The following is a 21,517-nucleotide window of genomic DNA, read 5'->3' on the forward strand; positions in this document are numbered from 1 at the left end:
TACAATGTGGGTGGGAAAGGAATGGAAGACAATTGTATACACCAAAGACAGTGTGAGAAGAGGGTGGGAAAGGACAGAGGGTCAGAAATAGGGGGTAAAAAAAAATTCTAGAAAGTAGAAATGGAAAATTTTTGATAATAATATGTAAGATTAAGCCACTATGCAGTATATTCTGGATGGGAAATCACATTTTGTATGCTGTGACGATGCTTAGGTAAAGAATGTAAATTAAGTTAAAAATAAAGTTTCAGGAAAAAAAAACCCTAAAACCATTTTTTTTTGAAATTAAAAAAACCTATTTGATGCCTGCAGTAAGATATATAGCCCCAGCTAGGTGCTACTTTATATAGGATGTTCATTCTACTCACTGAGGCTTATGCCTAAAGTTGGACTTATGTTCATGGAAATGTATATATCAGCTGTGCTGGCTATGAAAATATTTAGATTAATTAAGATGTTTAGTGACTCAATAAAATGTGTGTGTGTGGGGAGAGTATAGAAAGCAAACATAGATACCAGAGACAGTGTGGGAGGAGAGTGGGAGACGGCAGAGGGTAAGAGATAGGGAATCAAGGATGGGAGGGAAAAAGCAAAACATACAGAAAACAAGAAATGGAAGATCATTTGCTGACAATAACATGTTTGTTGATGTGCTTGATTGAGACAATATACAGTGTACTCTGGATGGAAAATCTCATTTTGTATGCTATAATGATGTACAGTGAATGAATGCAAATAAATAAATTTAATTAAAAAAAGAAAAAAAATTAAAAAAAAATTCCGTTTATAAAAATTTTAACAGTTGTGGGCCAGAAGGTGATGTAGTGGTTGGGGGTTGCTGGACTCCCGCATGACTGACCATGGTTCTAGTCCCAGACCTGGCGGTTTGCTTTCTCAATTTCTTTTTCTTTCTCTCATGCTCTGTCTCTTTCTAGTCAAATTAAAACAAAGAAATAAATGTATAAAGTTAAATAAAATAATTCTTAAAAAATTTTTAACAATTGTTAAGTGGCATCATCTCTGTTTCTTGTTTATAAAATTTTAACAGCTGCTAAGCGACATCATCTTTATATGAACATATATACATACATGTCCACATATGTCTCTGTGAATATGTGTATTATATATACATTCATAAAAAGTATAGTATTAAGTTCATTTCTGCTCAGATACTGGATATTCATTGCATGCTGAACCATACAAATAGTCATGTCCTCTATAAATAAGCGAGCGAGTTGAATAGTAATCACTGGTTGAATTATTGACTGAATAGGAATAATATAACTGATATGCTTTATATCTTTCCTAGAATAAATAAAATACTGTTAACAAGAATATGTGATGACTTACTCTTGCTGTCATTAAGAGTGACTGTATTCTCAATGTTTCTCATCATTACAGAGCACAACACTGAAAAATAGTTATAAACCACGGAGTGGCTTCTTTAGACTTGGCGGACGGAAGAAGTTGCAATCTTCTATTTATATCAGATCAACACAGAATTATAGCATTCTACGTTACAGTTGAAAGGGGGTTTACTTTTAAGAATGAGGGGCTTATTATGATGACTAACAGTAAAAATGATCACAATTGGCCAAGTCAGGGAAAAAAATGGGGCTTTTAATAGTTGTACTAGTTGCAAGGTAGATAATGAGATAATAAAATGCATAATTGGAGGTTATACTACCTTGATTACTGTAGATTACACCAATGGGCACAATAACGCCACTAAGTCGTGCATCACCTGCTAGTGTTCATTTGTCGGATGCTAAAGGGACAGCGTTCTTTTATGTAGTAACTATGACTTCTAGAATGTGGCAGGAAATACCAAAACCTAGCACACCAGCAATCCAGCGTACATGCTATTTTAGTCTTTGATCATCTTAACAAATAGTAAGAAAACTACAAAACCTTAGATCAGAAACTGAGACTCTGAAGAGGAACTAAAACAAAAACTGGAAAACGCCAGATCTTACTAGGAAGTTATTCTCCATAATCAAACACACATTTTATGAATTTATTTTCCAATTTTGAAGAAGGCATTTCTGAACATCTGCTATATAAGCTAGGATAATTCCAAAACTATAATGTTATAATGATTATTAGCTATTGGCTAGTGCTCAGAATTTTATTGAACTCATTAATCTAAGATAAACAAATATAATTATAACAGTAATAATAAATGTTGGCTATATCTTTATTTTGTGGTTTCCCCTTGTGTTTTTCAGAAAATAACCATAACCAGAACGAGGTAAGATAGCACCACCATGTCTATGTGTGTCTTTCTAACCAATTCTCTGCTCAAAAGAGCTCCAGGCAGGGACCAGATAAGTCTAAAAATGACACAAATGTCGATCTCTGAAACTCAGTGAACCACACTTTGACAAAATTCCCTTACACCTAGAAATGTTAACCTACAGCTTGGGGCAGTTGTTTTTCATGCTGCAAGATGCTGGAGAAATGAAAATACATAATACAACACTATAATGTCAATATTTAGCCATATGAAATGACTTCATGCAATCCATATATATACACAAATACACAGACTTGATTTTGTATCGGGGGGACTTTAAAAAGTTCTTGGAAAATGGAAGTAAAGTACAAGTTTATTTTAGTTAAAAAAATTTTAAAATCCATCCATAGTATTTTTTATAATAAACATTTTTGTGAAATTTTTGAAGTCCCTTTTTCTATATTAGATTTCACATGTACTAACTTTTAAACCTTGACAAAATATTAAATGAGATGAAAATAAAATGCTACCTAATTTGAGGAAATGTGGAGTTGGGATATTTAACATTAACAAATTCTCTAGATAATTATGGCTAGTTTTTCTCTCTCTCTCTCTCTTTTTTTTTTTTTTTTTTGAGACATTTTTGCTATATGGCATATGTGCTCATCAGAGGGACAGAGAAACAAAGTGAGAAATCACCCCCTAGGACGGATAGCCACAATCCCTTCTCCTTCATTTTCCTCCCAGGCTAGTTTTTCTCACTCTCTCTCTCTTTTTTTTTTTTTTTTTTGAGACATTTTTGCTATATGGCATATGTGCTCATCAGAGGGACAGAGAAACAAAGTGAGAAATCACCCCCTAGGACGGATAGCCACAATCCCTTCTCCTTCATTTTCCTCCCCAGATCTTGGGCACACATACACAGGTGCCTGGCATGAGTTTTAAGTCTTTGGGTCCAGGACTCAAACACAGTTGACTACTTTGGAGTCCAGTGATATAACCATTACACCATCTGCTGGTCCCAAGGCTTTGTTTTTTTTTTTTTTTAGCATTAAACCTAAGTATGGTCAAATGTCTTTTCAATATTTAAAAAATCTGATTCAAGGGGTCAGCAGCTGGTGTAGTGGTTAAGGTACTGGACACTCCCACATGGCCAATCATGGTTCAAGCCCGGACCTGGTGGCTTGGCCTCTCACTTTCCTTCCCTCTCTCTTTCTGGTCAAATTAAAATAAATGAATGAATAAAATTATTCGTTTTTAAAAATCTGATTTAATTCAAGGCTCTACAACCTCTAACCTGTGCTCTTATAAATGATAGAGAAAATCACACGAGCCTCAGTTTTCTTACCCATAAAACATGCACTAATACCTATATGTTGGCTATGGTAGGGTTTAAACATATGCAAAGCACAAAAAACATAAAGGCATTCAATAAAGGTTAGTCATTATAATTTAAATGATTCATAATAAATATAATTTTATAAGATTTATTACATACTTTGCTGCCTTCTTCAAACAGAATGATAATAATTTAACCTTCCTTTCACTACTAATGGTCATTATTTCAAAAGCAATTATTATGCTGTAATAAAGTATTACCTCCAAGGACTAAGGAGCTGCATAAACCTATTCGCTCCCACCGACAAGACCTTGCTATTACTACTCAAGTTCTTATTTTAATCATATTTTGACATCTGTGTTGGCTTCCACTTTTTGTCTTTCTGGCTCCTACATAGAAAGTGAGATTCTGAATTTGGGCAGGGGGTTGGCATATGAGAATCTCTGGGAGAACTGAGCATCTAAAATTGTGCATGCAAATCAATAGATCTTTTTATTTTTTTTCAGTACCAAAAACTACGGAAAATGAGGACCAGCAGTTAGCGTAATGGCTATGTTGCTGGACTCCCAAGAAATCAACCGCAGTTCGAGTCCCAGACCCAGTGGCTTAAACTCATACTGGGCGTGTGTATGCGCATGCCCAAGATCCCTAGAGGAGAATGGAGGAGAAGGGATTGTGGCAGGGCCATGCCCCCTGGGCGGTGATTTCTCGCTTTCTTTCTCTGTCTGTCTTCCTGGTGAGCGCATGTGCCCTATAGCAAAAACCTCTCGAAAAGAAAGAAAATAAAGTGTTACAATTTTTTGTGTGTCTATTAGGAATAGATAAAATCTATTATGAAAATATAATAAGATACTCAAGTTATAAAAATAATGAAGAAATATTCCTTTCACTCTTTCTTGCTTTGTTATTTTTTTTTCTATCCATGCACAGATAGCAAATTATATTTCCCCAAAATGTAAGAAATATATGTAAACTTAGAGTTAAAAGGCTTCGAAAGTGGGAGAAACTTAGGCCTTCTTATAGATATTGTAGAGTACATGTGTACGTGTGATATAGGTTTTACATCACATGCTGTATGCATCTGAGACTACATCATAGCCTGCATTTTAGTAAAACTATACTATCCTTCATTCTTTTTGTTTTTGCTAGAGAGTGGATGCATTTGCCAGAGAGAGTGGGAGAGGAGAAGACAACCTCCATGGAGAAGGGTCACAGGTTAGTCCCTTCTCCTCCACCTTTCCATCCTTTGGGGATTATGGGTGCACATGCACCTGTTGTGTTTGTCAAGTCATGGGTCTGGGACTTGAACCATGCATTTTGCCATGTGGGACCCAGCTCCATTAACCACAGGCCATGTAGTTGGCCCTCTTTATTCTTATGTACCTCCATTCTCTGCCTTCATTTTCATTGTTCACTTTTTTCCTGGTCTAAAATACTCTTACCTACTCTGAGTATCAAAACCTTATGCTTCCAGGCTGGAAGGTAGCATGGTGGTTGAGGCACTGGATTCACACATGGCCACCTGAGGTTCAAGTCCCAGATGTGGTGGCTTGCTTTCTCACTTTCCCTGTCTCTTTCTTTCTTTCTGTGTGTGTGTGTGTGTGTGTGTGTGTGTGTGTGTGTGTATCTATTTGGTCAAATTAAAATAGATGAATAAATACATAAAATTTTTAAAAAGTCTTGTTTCTTTTTTCTCTCAAATGCTACCTATTTTGCTTTCATGATCACCTATAACTTCCTCCAGAGTCTATAATAGATCATTTTCTTTGTGAATTTACAACCTAGGTCTCTGGAAGGTTTCCTCTGTTTAAAAGGTATGTGTGTTTATAGAAGCCTGATTTAAAATACTCACTCCTAACAAAGGCCACACTGGAGGTGATTAGGGAGCCCTCAGATTTAGTACAGAAGAGACAAAAATGCAATCAAGAAATTGACAATTCCTTCTAAACATAGCATCTTTAAAACAATTCAGACAAAGGTATTTCAGATTTGCACTTGGGTTTACTTACTACACCTTTAAGATCAGAGATCTGAGGAGGGAAACAGAATCTTTATTTTATGGACACAACAAATGGGCCTACCGTGGTAAATGCATCATTTATTCTTCCCCACAAAGAGATATTTAACTGCATAGTGCAAATAAAAGTAGCATTTTCCTTCTACTTAAGGTTTTTTAAATGAAATTTATGCTTTTAAAATGCATTGCAAACACCAAAAACTGATGGCACTGTTATCGGCTTTTAAATCAAAACAGCTTGCTATCTAGTAAGGACAGGAGAACTGGTCGATTTATTTCATAAAACTTTATGTACAAAGAGACAGTGTCTATGAACTTAATGGAGAGAGCAGAGAGTCTGGAGGGGTAATTTTTATTACAATTTATAGTGGGATTATCCATACTCCATAGTTTTCAGATTTTATGGTACTATGATGCTGATGCAGTTAACTGCAGAGGGGCAGGAGGCCTAATTTGTTTCACCCTGTCTGAGAAACGAAATTGGTGCTACTATTATATAAGAAACCTGCCTGACACTATTAATTGCCTGGGTCCAAACAAGGTCATTTTTTTAAATCCTAGTTTCTCAGATAAACTTCTTTACCTGAGAGTAAAGGAGCAAACAAAAACTGACTATAATTATCATACAGCAATATCTTTGTGTTAAGACTATTTGGCAGACATAAGAATATTTCTCACCCACAGGGGTTGAACTCCAGAAACTATTAAAACCTAAATCATATCAAGCATCTGTAACCTACCACCAAACAATATTCTTTAATATTAAGTACTATGAAATAAAACAAACTTGAGGAACAGCAGGAACAATGCCCTTGAAACCACCAGGGATCTACAGATGGCCATTGACAAAGGGGACTAACGGCTTTGGAGATAGTATTCATTCATGCCACCAACACGTGGGAGAACTTCTTGTGTGCCAGATCCTGGCTAAGGCAGTAAGGCCATGAGAAGAGATGCATGTGTGTGTGCATGCCTGCGTGTGTGTGTGTGTGTGTGTGTGTGTGAACTACACTGTAATTTGTTGTGCAACTTTCTAGTAAAGAAGGTATTTGAGCCAGTTTTTTTGCTTTTTGTTTTTGTTTTTTTGTTTGTTTGTTTCTTTTGGCCAGAGAAAGAAAAGACCTCCCTCTTCTTCCTACACAGATAAGGGTAGGACATCAACAGGAAAATCGACGTAACGGGACTGGAAGATGAGCCATCTGGTGGGATGGCAACAAACTGCTGGGCGGGTGGTAGGGCCAGTCTGTGAGGATGTGAGGAGCCTTGTTGGTTAGCATTTTATGTTGTAATGTCCTCTGTTTTACCATACAAGAGAAGGTTTCCTTCATATTTAGGGTTTAGGACTGCAGACCAACACTGGCCACAGCGTCCCTAAGCATCTCATATAAAACACTGTACCTGCAACAGGCTACATTAATTCATTCACTTATTCATCCATCTCTTCCTTTAATAAATAGTTCTTGAGCATTTACTAGGGTCAAAAACAATGTTTGGGAACCAGCAGTTGGCGTAATGGCTATGTCGCTGGACTCCCGCGTAGTCGACCACGGTTCGTGTCCCGGACCCGGTGGCTTAAAACCCACGCCGGGCGCGTGTGCGTGTGTGCCCAAGATCCTGAGAGGAGAATGGAGGAGAAGGGATTGCGGCGTGGCCATCCCCTCTGGGGGGTGATTTCTTGCTTTCTGTCTCTCTGTCTCTGTCTGGCGAGCACACGCGCCCTATAGTGAAAAACCTCTCAAAAACAAAACCAAACCAACCAAACAAACAAAAAAACAATGTTTGGGAAATTGTAGCTAATGAGGCTATTTTCATGCTGCTTAAATCTTAGTGGAGAATTTTTGGGAGACCCACCTCCAGGAAAAAGGATTTATAACAATATAAACTACATTAACTATAGTTATCGAGGGGTTTATTTATTTATTTTTGAAATTTACCCAAATCCTGCTAGGTCATTCATGTCCCAGGAAAATGAGAAGCCCATATACCATAGGATTAACTTTCTAATTCCACCCGTTTTTACTGCTACTAAATATGCATTTCCCCTGATGAGTCCTTTAAGGGCTATTTCCATTTGCCCATTTTACCAAATTCTCTTACATTCTGTCTTCCTGAATTCAAAAAAAACAAGACGTAACTCCATTTTATTTTCTCTTTGCCACATTCCAGGATACTTGTTTCCTTGCTCATTGAGTTCTTCTCGCAGCAACACTTGCTAATAGCATACAAACTGACATATATATGCTCCTCTGTAGCCAAGGAACATAACCCATAGTCCCAAAACAAAAACTAATCATAGACACACAGTAACATTTTATTTCTAGTATACAGAGACAACATACAAAAGTACAGGATGGAAAGTGGGAGAACTGGGCAGAGGATGCTTTTTTTTTTCCTGGCCCAAATTATAGTTTTCATTAAAAAAACACAACTAATAGAGTGCTAAAGACAAAGTAATATGCTAGGTTTAAATTCAGTTTATAGTTTTACTTCAAAAGGGCATATCCACTGCACTCCCTTACACCCTAAGATAGCTGGGAAAATCAAGTGGCAATCCTAGAAAAAATAACTAGATTCAGTTTCTTGAGTCTTCCAGTTCATGTTATTCTACAATTTGACCACTAGATGGTAGTCCAAAAACTGTCGTTTTTAACACGGTGTATAGGTCTCAACACATGATGTCTGGAATAGGTGATTATTAGATACAATAAAAGAAAGAAGAATTAAGATTCAGAAAAAAGCAGAATGCATAACACGCTGATTATAGTTAACATACTGTATATTTCAAAGTAGCTGAGAGATTTTTAAAATTATTATCATTATTATTATTTTAGATATTTTTGCTATAGGGTGTGTCATTTGCCAGAGAGAGAGAATGTGAGATATCACCTCCCCAGGAGGATGGCCACGTTGTAATACCCTCCCCTCCATCCTTCTCTTGGGATTTTGGTCACACACGCACATGTCCTTGGCATGAGTTTTAAGCCACCGACTTGAACCACAGTTAACTACATGAGAGTCCAGCAAAGTAACCATTACGTCATCTGTCGGTCCCCAGTAGTTGAGAGAATTTTAAATGTTCTCTCTCACAAATAATAAATATTTGAGGTGATGGATATCCTCATCAACCTGATTTGATCATTCTACAACATATACATGTATCAAACATCACACTGTACAAAAAGAAAAACACTGTACTTCATAAACATATACAAAAATTATTTGTCCACTGAAAAATAAAACAAACCCAGCTTCTGCAGTTGGTAGCATACCAGAAACATCAAACTGCAAAGCTGGAAGCCACATGACACTTACAGATCAAATCCTCAGCTCAGGAAGTCTGGAAAGACATGCAAATGTGCCCAGGATCCTGGTGAACTAGAGGACAGGAGAAGGAGACTGCTGGGTGGCCAAGTCCTGTGGAGGGCACTCTCTCTTGTGTGTGTGCATGCGGTGTCATAAAATATTAATTAGTTAAAAAAAAAAAAGAGAAAAAAAAAAAAAAAAAAAACTGGGCCAGCAGGTAGCATGGAGTTTAAAGTGCTGGATCCCACATGACCGGATATGTGGTTCTAGTACTGGACCCAGCAGTTTGAAAATCACAGAATTCATATGTGTGTGTGCCCAAAATCCTGAGATGAGATTGTAGGACAAAGAATTATGGCATGATCATCCCCCTGAGGGGGTGATTGCTTACTTTCCTTCTCTCTTGTTCTCTGTGTCTCTCTGGTAAGCATATACACTCTATAGCAGAAACAAAAAAAAAAAAAGAAAAGAAAAGAAAGAAAGGAAAGGTAGGATGATAAAGAGTAGAAGAAGATAGAGAAGGACCCACTGAGAAAAGTTAGAAGATAGGGAGATCCAAAGAAGCTGGGGGGAATAAGGGAGAAGAACAGAAGGCAGAGCCCAGGGGCACAGGCTGAGCAGAGGTGCAGAGGGGAGGGCGAAATGGAAGGACTGAGTTAAAGGTGGGAAAGCTCAGTGGAGTCTCTCTCAAACTTTTTGAACAGGAACCACAGTAAGAAATATACATTTTGGGGCCAGCAGGTGGTGTGGTGGTTAAGGACATTGGACTCCCCACATGGTCAACTGTGGTTGGAGTCCTGGACCTGGCCATTTGCTTTTCTCTCTCTCTCTCTCGCTCTCTCTCATTCACTCACTCTCTCACTCACTCATTCACTCACTCTTTCTCTGGTAAATTAAAATAAATAAAGAAAGAAAATTAAGTAAAATAATTCTTAAAAAAAATACATTTGAACATTGCCCAGTAAACACACATGAACAAACACACACAGAGTACCACATACCACATGTATGTGAAAAATTAATGAACAAACGTGTCCAGAAGTAATACTTATTTGGGTGATTCTCACAGATGTTATTTAATTTACTCTGTTCTACTTCACTTCTTCAAAACCACTGAGTGTGAGTTAAATTATTTTTAAAATTTGCCAATAGGGAAAAATCCATAATGCAAACAACATTGTATTCATATAGTGTAAACTAGATCTGCTGGCTTTTTAGAAGAGATTTTTTAAAAACTGTAAAAGCTGGAAGTCAGAGACATTCTAGCGATATAAATGGTCCATAAGACATTTGCTGGGTAAATGTACTAATTATTAGGAAAAAAAAAAAACAGAGAAGCCAGTTGGCTATGAAAATCACACACAATTGGCTCATGATCAAAGCGGCACCTCCACCAGATAAAGGTGGTTGGAGAAAGAATTGAGATGTGATTGTTACTCTGCACATTGGTAGCTCTTCTTTAATTTATAAGATAAAAAGACAGATATCAATTAGTTTTTTCTAAGGAACAAATGCAGAATATTAGTTAACTAAATTCTCCATTAACAATGAAAAATATGCAGAGTGAAAGAGCTAAAAAATATTGTAACACAGTTTGGGACAGAAAAAGAATGATTAAGGGAATACGAAAAAACAGGGAAGAGAAACCACAGCCACGGGGTTGTAAATGATTAAAAAGCCAATTTAAAACAGTGCTAGCAAGGTTTCAAGACCAAATTTCCTACTTGAATCTTATGTTCTTTTTTCATTTATTCTTACTAGGTCTTATGAGTTGGCAAAACTGTTTATTTGCTAAAGATATATAATTCAGGCAATGAGTACAGATACTCAAATATCATCAAAACATTCTATAAATTCTTACAATTTAATATATAAAATAAGAATTTCCTTGTAGCACAACAACAGCTGTATAATGTGAAACTATAAGTATTATATTTAAGGAGAACCTTACTCCAGGAGAGAAAAAAAATGTTTTGTAAAAATTAAACTATTCACAAAGGAAATGAAAGATATTATAAATCAAAATCCAATATGTAATGTCTGATGTGTTAAATATTTGACAAAACTTCTCAGGGGTACTGAAAAATTAATATGGAGAGTACATTAGAATATTTTATCAGTAAAATACAACATTTAAGTATAAATCTACTTACCTATAAATTAGGTCTTTCTATTAAGGAGAAACTTGTCCTAACAAATAAAAATGGTGTACTAGGCTATTTTATGCAGGAAGTTTCTTGTTTTAGCTGCTTTACCTAACAAATGGTTTGTCTCTTGTCTATAAACTCAACTAACTTAGGTAACATCTATCTCTCTTTTTTTTTTTGAGAGATTTTCGCTATAGGGCGCGTGCGCTCGCCAGACAGACAGAGAGAGACATAGAGACAGAAAGCGAGAAATCACCCCCCATGGGGGATGGTCACGCCGCAATCTCTTCTCCTCCATTCTCCTCTCGGGATCTTGGGCACGCACGCACACGCGCCCAAGCATGAGTTCTAAGCCACCGGGTCCGGGACGCGAACCACAGTCGACTACGCGGGAGTTCAGCAACATAGCCATTACTGTAACTGCTGGTTCCCAGTAACATCTATCTCTTAAAGTCAACTGCTCCAAATACCCAATTCTCCTTTGACTCCCCCTTTCCTCTTTAAGCTTTATTTACTGTTTAACTTGGCGAGGTGGGAGGAGTCAATCACACTCATTCCTTGGCATTTGACACTTTGATAGAGCCCATCTAGAGTTTTCTCTTGCTAATTCTCTCAGAACAATAGAGATAGTTTCTGATCTTCTCCAACCCAGTTGTTATAACTGAATCTTAGAACTAACTTCCTATGTAAGACAAAGGAGTGAAATCAACAGACTGAAGGTATTTTGGATAAACAAGTGCATGAGAAGCCAATTTTTGGTGGAATTTGTTCAACCCCATGTGAATATCCAGAAGTGAAAAAATACAAGTAAGTTTCTACTTCATGCTAGAAAATATGTAAAAAACAAACAAACAAACAAAAAACACAAATCACTGATACTGTTTAAAAAACAAAACAGAAACATTTTATACTCCTAGTTCAAATTCAGTTTTCTGGGGCAGGCAGGTGGTGTGTGGTTAAGGTGCTGGACTCCCACATGGGCACCGTGGTTTGTGTCCCAGACCTGGCAGCTTGCTTTCTCACTTTCCCTTCCTCTTTGTCTGTTCAAATATTAAAAGGAGAAAAAGAAGAAATAAAATTAAACAAATAATTATTTTTAAAAATTCAGTTTTTCATTAAATGTGAGTTGTCTGCCCTTTTCTCACGACTTAACAAGTGTTTTTTTTATTTTGTTTTTTTTTTGTTTTTTCCTATAGGGTGCGTGCGTTCCCCAGAAAGAGAGAGAGAGAGAGAGAGAGAGCAAGAAATCACCCCCCAGGGGGGATGGCCATGTTGCAATCCCTTCTTCTAATTCTCCATTCTCCTCTCAGGATCTTGAGCATGCATGCACACATGCCCAGTGTGAGTTTAAGCCACCAGGTCCAGGACTTGAACTGCGGTCCATTACATGGGAGTCCAAGGACATAGCCATTACGCTAACTGCTGGTCCCAACTACTTAACAAGTTCTAGCCACTGACTTACAATAGTAAAATGTTCAAATTTTAAGTCTTCATTTAAAAATAATAAACTGATAAACAAGATACTAAAATCCCATTTCCCAAAAAGCACCATTACAAAAATAAAGAACATAAGTGGACAAAAAATGTTGATTAAAAAAGCGAATTCTGAATTAAAGTATTAATCTTTATCTAGTAGTTACCATACGTAAGAGTAAGAAGAATAAATCTGCCAAAGGAAGATGCAGTAGTTCATTCACACCAGAAACAAAGACAACTGTACGCATAAGCACAGGTCGGCTGCCTAGGTCTATTCTGGTCACATGGACAGTTGATACCAGGATCTGGTGAATGGAGAGCTCAAAGAGAAGGCACGCTTCAGGTAGACAGAAGAAAAGCCAGTCTGTGGTCAGAACCATGACCTGAACATCAGTATGTGGGAAAACTGACAGCAGAAGAAAATTTGTAAAACAGACCTGAAACAGGGTGGTTCATGGGAATAAAACTCCAGTTGCATTCAATGAGACAGGCACTAGGGCCACTCAACTTTCAATGAACTTTACAGCAATCAACAGAAGATAATTTGTGAAACAAAGAGACCTGAAACAGGGTGGTTCATGGGAATAAAACTCCAGTTACATTCAATGAGATAGGAGCTAGGGCCACCCAACTTTCAACAAACTTCACAGCAATCACGATGATGACCATATTTCCTTTTTCAAATATAAACGGCATAAGACTAAAAATACACTTGTGGCTTCTTCCTGTAGACTGCTGAGAAAAGCAACAGCCTGTAGGAAGAAAATGGGGTGTGAGTTTTTCAAATTTGCCCACGGCCACATCCCTTTGAAACTCCTGAATGAGTGCTATGAAAATGAGGTATATTTTTGGCGGATCCTTCACTTGAATCTACATCTAAATATAATAAGAAAGCAACACTCTCTTAAAGGAGGTGACCAAAGGAACTGCTCACCCAAATCAGGTTGGTTTTTTGAGAGCCATAGCAACATGCTCAAGTCAGATATTTTGGGAAAAAGTACTTTATACCTACAGACCCACTCACACAATTGTTTTCAGTCAGAGACTATACATGTATGACCTGTAATAAGTTATTTTTCAAGTATGACACTATTGCAAAAAAAAGTCTACCTGCAGTAAATGTTTTAGACAATGCTGGTATACTCAGGTGTCAGTACTATATTTGCACTAAGGAAAACATGTCTTGGTTAAGAAACTGGAGCTAGGCTCTTTCCTCTTGGCAATCTTATTTTATCACACTCAGGTGGAGTTTTGATTGCTTTGGAGAGGCTAAAGACAAGGGCGAGGAGAGGGAGAAACACCATCTACATAGGCTAGTAAAGAAAGGGAACGGTTACGGAACACAGCTGGGCAACCGTGAATACCCACCTGGCCACACCAGGCTATTTCAGGCCCTGACTATTCCAAAGCCACTGATCAATCACACCCTTGTCTCATTCTTGGGCACCAAGGATACCAGCTCCTCCAACTACATGGAGAAAGGACCAGCACAGATGTGAAAGGAAGAAAAGGTTCTTTTTTTAGCTCTTTAATTGGATTTTAGAGACTAGTAATGATATTAACCTTTAAAGATCTTGAATTTCTGAAACGACACCTATTGATATTCCCATGTAAAAAAGAAATCATTAAAAGAGAAACCCAAAATATTTGGGGTTCATGTCTTGTTTTCAGTTATGCTGTACATTCCAATGGGGAATGAACAATATTTCATCCTGCATGATTTCTGGTATCATTTTTATAATTATCAGTGAAACCCAAATTTTTGCTTGTGTTTTATTATCAATCCTAGATCATCTCCTGTTTTTGTACTTTCTTTCACTTTCCATGATGTATCTTTTTCCTGACAATTTTGTGAATATAAACTGACTTTAAGCTTCAGATTAATCTCAGGAAGATGAAGGTTACTTTCCACAGTACATTATAAGAAATAATATGCAATTAAGGACTTAGCTTCTTGTAATGCTTCTCCAAAATTATCCATTTTTAATTGTATACTGATTATTCTCTTTTTTTTTCTTTTTTGGAGATGTTTTTGTTATAGGGCGCATTTGCTCACCAGAAAGACAGAGAGACAGAAAGCAAAAAATCACCCACTAGGGGGCATGGCCACACTGCAATCCCTTCTCTTCCATTCTCCTCTTGGATCTTGGGCACACATGCACATGCGCCCAGTTTAAGTTTAAGCTACCAGGTCCAGAAATTGAACTGTGGTTGACTACATAGGAGTCCAGCAGCATAGTCATTATGCCAATTGTTGGTCCCTATACTAATTATTATTGATAATACATAAATATGCCATATGATGTTCACCTGTTATTTTTAAAAATAATTATTTACTTAATGTTATTAATTATTATTTTTAATTCACCATAGAGCACATGTACTTACCAGAGAAAGAGAAAGAGAGAGAGAAAGAGACAGAGAGAGAGAGAGAGAGAGAAAGAGAAAAAGCAAGCCACCAGGCTCGGGACTCAAACCATGATTGGCCATCTGAGAGTGCCTCAGAGGCCCTCTCAGATCCGTCACCTGCAACTCTGCCCTTCTCTCCACCTCTCCCCAGTGCTCACTCCTATCCAGTCCCAGGTCTGCCTGCAGTTCAATCTCCTACAGTAGTGGCTCAGGGTCTGTGAGCTAGCAGTTCCTCTTTCAGAAAATGTCTTCCCCAGGTTATTATTAGCATAGCTTACTTTTAGAGAGGCCTTCCTTGATTATATCTGAAATTGTGTCCCCTCTTCTATTAACTTTCCATTCCCTTCATTTTTCGTCATAACACTTACATAATCTGAGATATAATGATCACCTCTTCCACTAGAATACAAGATCCATAACAATAGGAACTGCTTAATCTCTAGAAGCTCTACTCCTCAGTGCTTGGTATGTTTCAACAGTAAATGCACATTACATATTTGAAGGAAGGAGAATCATGAACATGTCTACTCTTCCACCAAGGCAAGAACAACTTGGCTAATTATTCTCTATGACCTTCTATTCTTCTCTGCTATTAAATATCTATAAAAACAAATGCAAATTTCCTGGGTAATCTACTGCAAACTTCCCTAGGCTGGACTGAAATTTCTTTATGAGGTCAAATAATCCCTTTGGGGGATTATGTTTATAATATTATAAATATTATGTCTTCGGTTATATAGTAGCAAAACTCTGTTCTACACAGAGGGCTCAGCACCCTCAACGCCACCATGCTGTGGGGGCTTAACTGCTCCTTGTAATGAAGTGTCTTCCTTGGGAAACCTTCTAGGACCTGCTCCCTTTATAGCTCTATTCTAAATTACATTTGTTTACTGTGCCTTCAAGAACATCATTCCACGTTTCTTCATAAGACATATACATTCTGATGGAGATATCTGCTTGTTCTGGGCTAGCTAAAGACATGCCATTCCTGTAGACCAATATTCTTTACATGCTTCGATGGGCTGAGATTTGAACATTAGTAGAAAGCATTTTCACATCCTCTGTTTTTAGTCATGCATCCTTTAAGTTAGTTTCATCCTACTACTTCCCCAAAGCTTAATCATCTCCTTCTGAGCATCATCGTTAGACCAGTTCTTCCAACCATACTTGTATTACATCCTTTGTAAAAATACTTTTGTCATATTCAACTATTTCTATACGAGATTATAATTAAACTGCCTCTACTGGACAAATCCTTGGCTGATCTATGTTTTAATCCAGTTCTGTCCATAATTATCAATTATTTAATTATTCCTGTGATTTTGTTGGTTGTTGTTCAATGTCAATATCTTACATTGGGTAGACTAATAAGCTCTGTGAGATAAAAAGAGCATTTGTTTTAATAAACCTGGTGTCAATAAAATTTTCAATAATTACAGATACTCAATAAACACTTGTATGCACAAATTATTCAATTCACATGATACATTAGGTTAGGTATGGCCTATATATTCACCATCTTTTATATTCACCATCTTTTCTGAAATGTGACATATAGGATAATTTATTTTTCTTAACAGAGATTAGATATGTTATATCAACTTTAAAAGTAATTTGGCAGTATAATCATCTACATTTATGTGAGATACATTTACTATTTTTATTACTTGCACTTTTAAAATTCAGATACTGTATTTTCTCTTGTTCATCCATACCAAATATACAAGTCCTACGGGGGAAGGGAATAGGGGCTCCCTCTGACACCCAGCCATTCATTACTGGCCCAGTGCCCAGCTGCATACATACGAAATAAAGGCTTGAGGAATTACTGAAATGCCCTTTCCTTTATTCACTTTGTGAGGTAGGCAGACTTCCTCCACTAGGCACTTTTATTATCATCTAATTAATCATGAACAATAAAAAAACTTATAAAATGCCTTGGTAATACTTGTAGAATATGGTGATGATAAAAACTTAATATAGACTAATAAAAATAGAAAATATGGGATGTTTCCAGATAATTTCTCATACTAAACTCTCATTTCTATTATAATGGTTGTAGTAGCAACTTTGAGAAGCATTCCCATACAAACTTCTTGGGTCAATGTTTCTTTACAACATTTAACAAGTTTGGTTTTCCCTCTAACTTTCTGTTTTGTTTTTTTTTTTTTCGGGAAAGAAAAAATAATTGAACATGATTGCTTTTGACATTCTTTGGAAAAGAGAATAATGAGAAATAATTGGAAACATTTACAATACTGGATCAATGATAGACAGTCACCCATCATTCTCTTACGTGATCTTCCCAATATCTTCTAGAATAGTTCATACAATTATCCCCATCTAATCACTGATGAAAATGACAATTAGTGAGATTAAATGACTTTCTCACATCCACAGCTATAGGCAACACAACCAGAATTCTAACTCGTACATTCTTGATCCCAAATCTCACGTTCCTGACAACCACAGCACAGTCCGATGGGTTTATGATTAAACAGATTTTTATTCTTCATATGAGAATACTACTGTGTAAAAAATACTACATGAAAATAGCTCGTTTACTCATGTAGGGAACAAATTAAAGAATGAGTCTTCAAGTCCTACTACAATGATCTAATTTCCAGAATAAATTCTGGCCACATACTTTACGTATATATCATGCTTTCAAATAAAAATGGATAATGTTGCCCTCCGGGAAAGAAAAAATAATTGAACATGATTGCTTTTGACATTCTTTGGAAAAGAGAATAATGAGAAATAATTGGAAACATTTACAATACTGGATCAATGATAGACAGTCACCCATCATTCTCTTACGTGATCTTCCCAATATCTTCTAGAATAGTTCATACAATTATCCCCATCTAATCACTGATGAAAATGACAATTAGTGAGATTAAATGACTTTCTCACATCCACAGCTATAGGCAACACAACCAGAATTCTAACTCGTACATTCTTGATCCCAAATCTCACGTTCCTGACAACCACAGCACAGTCCGATGGGTTTATGATTAAACAGATTTTTGTTCTTCATATGAGAATACTACTGTGTAAAAAATACTACATGAAAATAGCTCGTTTACTCATGTAGGGAACAAATTAAAGAATGAGTCTTCAAGTCCTACTACAATGATCTAATTTCCAGAATAAATTCTGGCCACATACTTTACGTATATATCATGCTTTCAAATAAAAATGGATAATGTTGCCCTCATTTGTGAATCAAAGCTGTATATAAAGGTATGAGCAATGTTCAAATCTTTACTAATCAATTTTATAATGAAAGCAATATTTCTCTTAAGTAGGCTTGCACGAAAATTGGAATTCTATCATGTACGTATACACACAAACATAAAGAATGTAATATGCATGGTTTCATTTTACTACTGGTTAATTCCTAATCTTGAAAAACTTACCATCAAGTCTCTAAATTATAAGGGATAATAAATACCCGATTTGGCCTCCAGTTACTATCATTATTTAAATAGATCAGTTCATTTCAAGCTGAAGTATTAGCAATATCAATAAAAGTTTGGCTCAAGTAAAATTAGTGGAAAGGCCTAATTCCCTTTTTCCTTTGCCTTTTCAGTAGAGGGTGGTGGGACCAGTTCCTAACACAAAAGGGAAGGGTTGTCAGATAAGCAATGAGTGTTCTACATTTCCAGTTCATAGCCTAAAATTTTCTGTATGCTGAGAATCATGAGACTTCCCCTTATTTAGAAATGGAAAGGTAAAATTCATCTCATGTGCTATGAAGTCACTCACTATAGACCAAACAATAACTTGCCAATGGTGAATGCCCAATTCTACAGTATCTGTTTGCAAAAACTTCTCTAAGTTCACAATCAAATTTTATTTCTGTGTAATCGATCCTACCTTGTATAAGAATGAAAACAACCATGGCTACTAGCATCTTATGAGGAAGCAATGTATTCATCGATCATATTTTAATTAAGGGCCTCAGCAATAGTGTCAAAGCAAAAAGTAATACAACTCAAGTCTTAATCCATCAACGTTTCTAGTCTCTGAAGACAAAATGCATACATATGTAATCAGGCTCAAAGGGAATGAAGCATGATTATGGGCATTTTACATTGCTACAGAAGGCTGGCTTATTTTTTGATTCAGGGGTAGGGAAGAAAAGAAAAGATGGCATGATGCTATCGCAAATCCTTTGAGTAAAAATTGGTAAAAAATGAAGAACTTAAAAGTAGAAAATTAACTCTATGATCAGGTACATGACTGTCAAATTTAATTAAATAACTACATATTATTACACAGTCATGATGAAGACAAGTATCTTCCTGCCTTCTACTCCCTAGAAGGGAATATTAATATTGAATAATGAAATATTTCCATTATATTTAGTCATCTTACTATTTAAAGTAATAATAACTTAGACTTGTAAAAAGATAGGAGTACAGCCTACTTTTATACCCAGACAGCCAATTCCAGAATTATTTTAAAGATAACTCAAATTACGCATTACTCAATAGAGAAAGGTCAAGTTGTAGATATTGCAACTTTATGGCTAAATTATTATTGCCGTTCAATAACTTTAGTCTGAATTAACTAAATGGAGAAAAGCCCTGACTGACTTTTTTTTTTTTTTAATTTCATAATGGCTAATTTCTGTGAGGGACTTATGGATTTATACCTCACAAGCAATGCAATTATGTAAACTATGGATTGCTCCTCCCATCTGAGCATTGGAAGGGAACAATATTTTGCAATTGCAGATGTATGAATTCTGACATTAAATTACTTGATAAACAAAAATATACAGGAAGTGAAACTGAAGCACATACCTACATAAACGAAGAGTTCCTACTAAAATGTGCTCTGCCCAATGGCTCCTCAGTGGCTATTCGGTGCTGTTTTGCACCGAACTTTTTTGGATGCAGTATTTGCATATCATTTAGTTTCCATGCACAGGAAAAATGAATAGTTATCTCTACTGCTGAAATAAATCAAGACCCTATTTGTGTCTCTTACCTTTGCCATGGCTTCTCCCATCCTCCAAAAGCGGCACGACAATAGTGTTGTTCACATTTCCAGGTGACCGTACAGCTGTGTAGACAACAGGCACCGACTGTACCACCACAGGGATGCGGTGAACGTGACTCAGTTTGTTAGACTGTAAATTCATGGGACTTGAAGGCGGTACAGGATGGATAATGTGCAAAAACTGCTGGCCTCCCACACCAGATGCAGAGGCAACAAGGGGCCCTGGAGTTAATACTGTTGACGAAGATGATGCTGAAGATACTGATGTTATAACAGTTGGGGATGAGGCTGGACGACTAGAAGACGATGAGGAGGTTGAAGTTGAAGAAGGTGAGGAGGCAGATGCTGTCATGGAAACTGGGGAGGATGAAACGGCAGTAGGGGATGTCCTGGCTTTGTTTATTGACAAGTCCACTGGCTCAGTTTGTGTTTGGAAGTGATCTACTGATAGCGAGTCCTCCGGGGGCTCCCCTTTCACATTATTTAGCAACAGGGGAACGGCTTCCATATCGGGGTAGTTGTGGACGTTTGGAGACTGTAGGGAGAAAAATGGAACACAAATTTATTTTTGTTAATTACACATTTTAACAGATGCAGATTTATTGCTTGAATGTTTATGAATTTTTCACTTATCGCTATGGGACGCTAATTCATTTCTCAAATAATTGAACTGCTCTGTGACAGTAAACATGATTAAAACTGAATGTATGAAAGTACAAAATAAAAAAAGACAAGGTCTCTACTATAAATACATCTTTTAAACTATTAGGAGAGACAGACAGAATCGTTAAAAAAGAGTGAAAACTTGGGGTCAGCAGGTGGCCTGGTGGTTAAGGCACTGGACTCCCACATGGCCTACCACAATTTGAGTCCTGGATCTGGTGCCTTGAAAATCATGCGGGCATGGGACCAGCAGGTGGTGTGGTGGTTAAGGCACTGGACAGTCCCACATGGCCGACACCAACATAGGTTGAGTCCTGGACCTGGTGGCTTTCTCTCTCTCTCATTCAGTCTCTCTCTCTCTCTCTCTCTCTCTCTGTGTGTGTGTATATGTGTGTGTGTGTCCAGTCAAATTAAAATAAATGAGTGAATAAATAAAATTAAAAAAAAAAAGAAAATCATGTGGGCGTGTGTGTGTGCCCAAGATTCCGGGAAAAGAATGAAAAAGGTATTGCAGCATGGTTATCCTCACAGGGAATGATTTCTCACTTTACCTCTCATTGTCTCTCTTTGGCAAGTGCATGGCACCCTGTGGCAAAAACCTTTAAAAAAAAAAAAGAGTAAAATCATTATATAGGAAATTAAAAAAAAACCAGGGCATACGAATCTAAAAATAAGCAGAAATTTTGCATAAAATCTTCTAAAGACAAGTTTAGAATATAAAGCATTATATACTTAAAATGGTATATATGTGACCTATTTAACTAAAAATATTCATTTTGTTGGTGTATTCCATTACTGCATTATAAGTCTCTGTTATAATATAATAGGAATTTTGATTTGATATATTTAAATATTCTCTTTCTATTCATCCCAATAATTTCAAGCTACTTGTTGATTTGTCATGTATGTCATGT

At 36.7% G+C, this 21,517-nt stretch overlaps 1 protein-coding gene across 6 annotated transcripts in view; it reads right to left on the reverse strand.

Annotated features, from left to right (window-relative positions):
* Positions 1–21,517, reverse strand: part of KLF12 (KLF transcription factor 12) — a 514,190-nt gene that overhangs the window by 166,295 nt on the left and 326,378 nt on the right. For all 6 annotated transcript variants that reach the window (XM_014590348.2, XM_006139823.3, XM_014590373.2 and 3 more), the window contains one exon: positions 19,929–20,475. In XM_014590348.2, the coding sequence (XP_014445834.1) occupies positions 19,929–20,475 (547 nt within the window). The remainder of the gene's footprint in view (positions 1–19,928; positions 20,476–21,517) is intronic.

The sequence above is a fragment of the Tupaia chinensis genome, unplaced genomic scaffold (assembly GCF_000334495.1).
Source record: "Tupaia chinensis unplaced genomic scaffold, TupChi_1.0 Scaffold000004_1, whole genome shotgun sequence".
Lineage (NCBI taxonomy): Eukaryota > Metazoa > Chordata > Mammalia > Scandentia > Tupaiidae > Tupaia > Tupaia belangeri.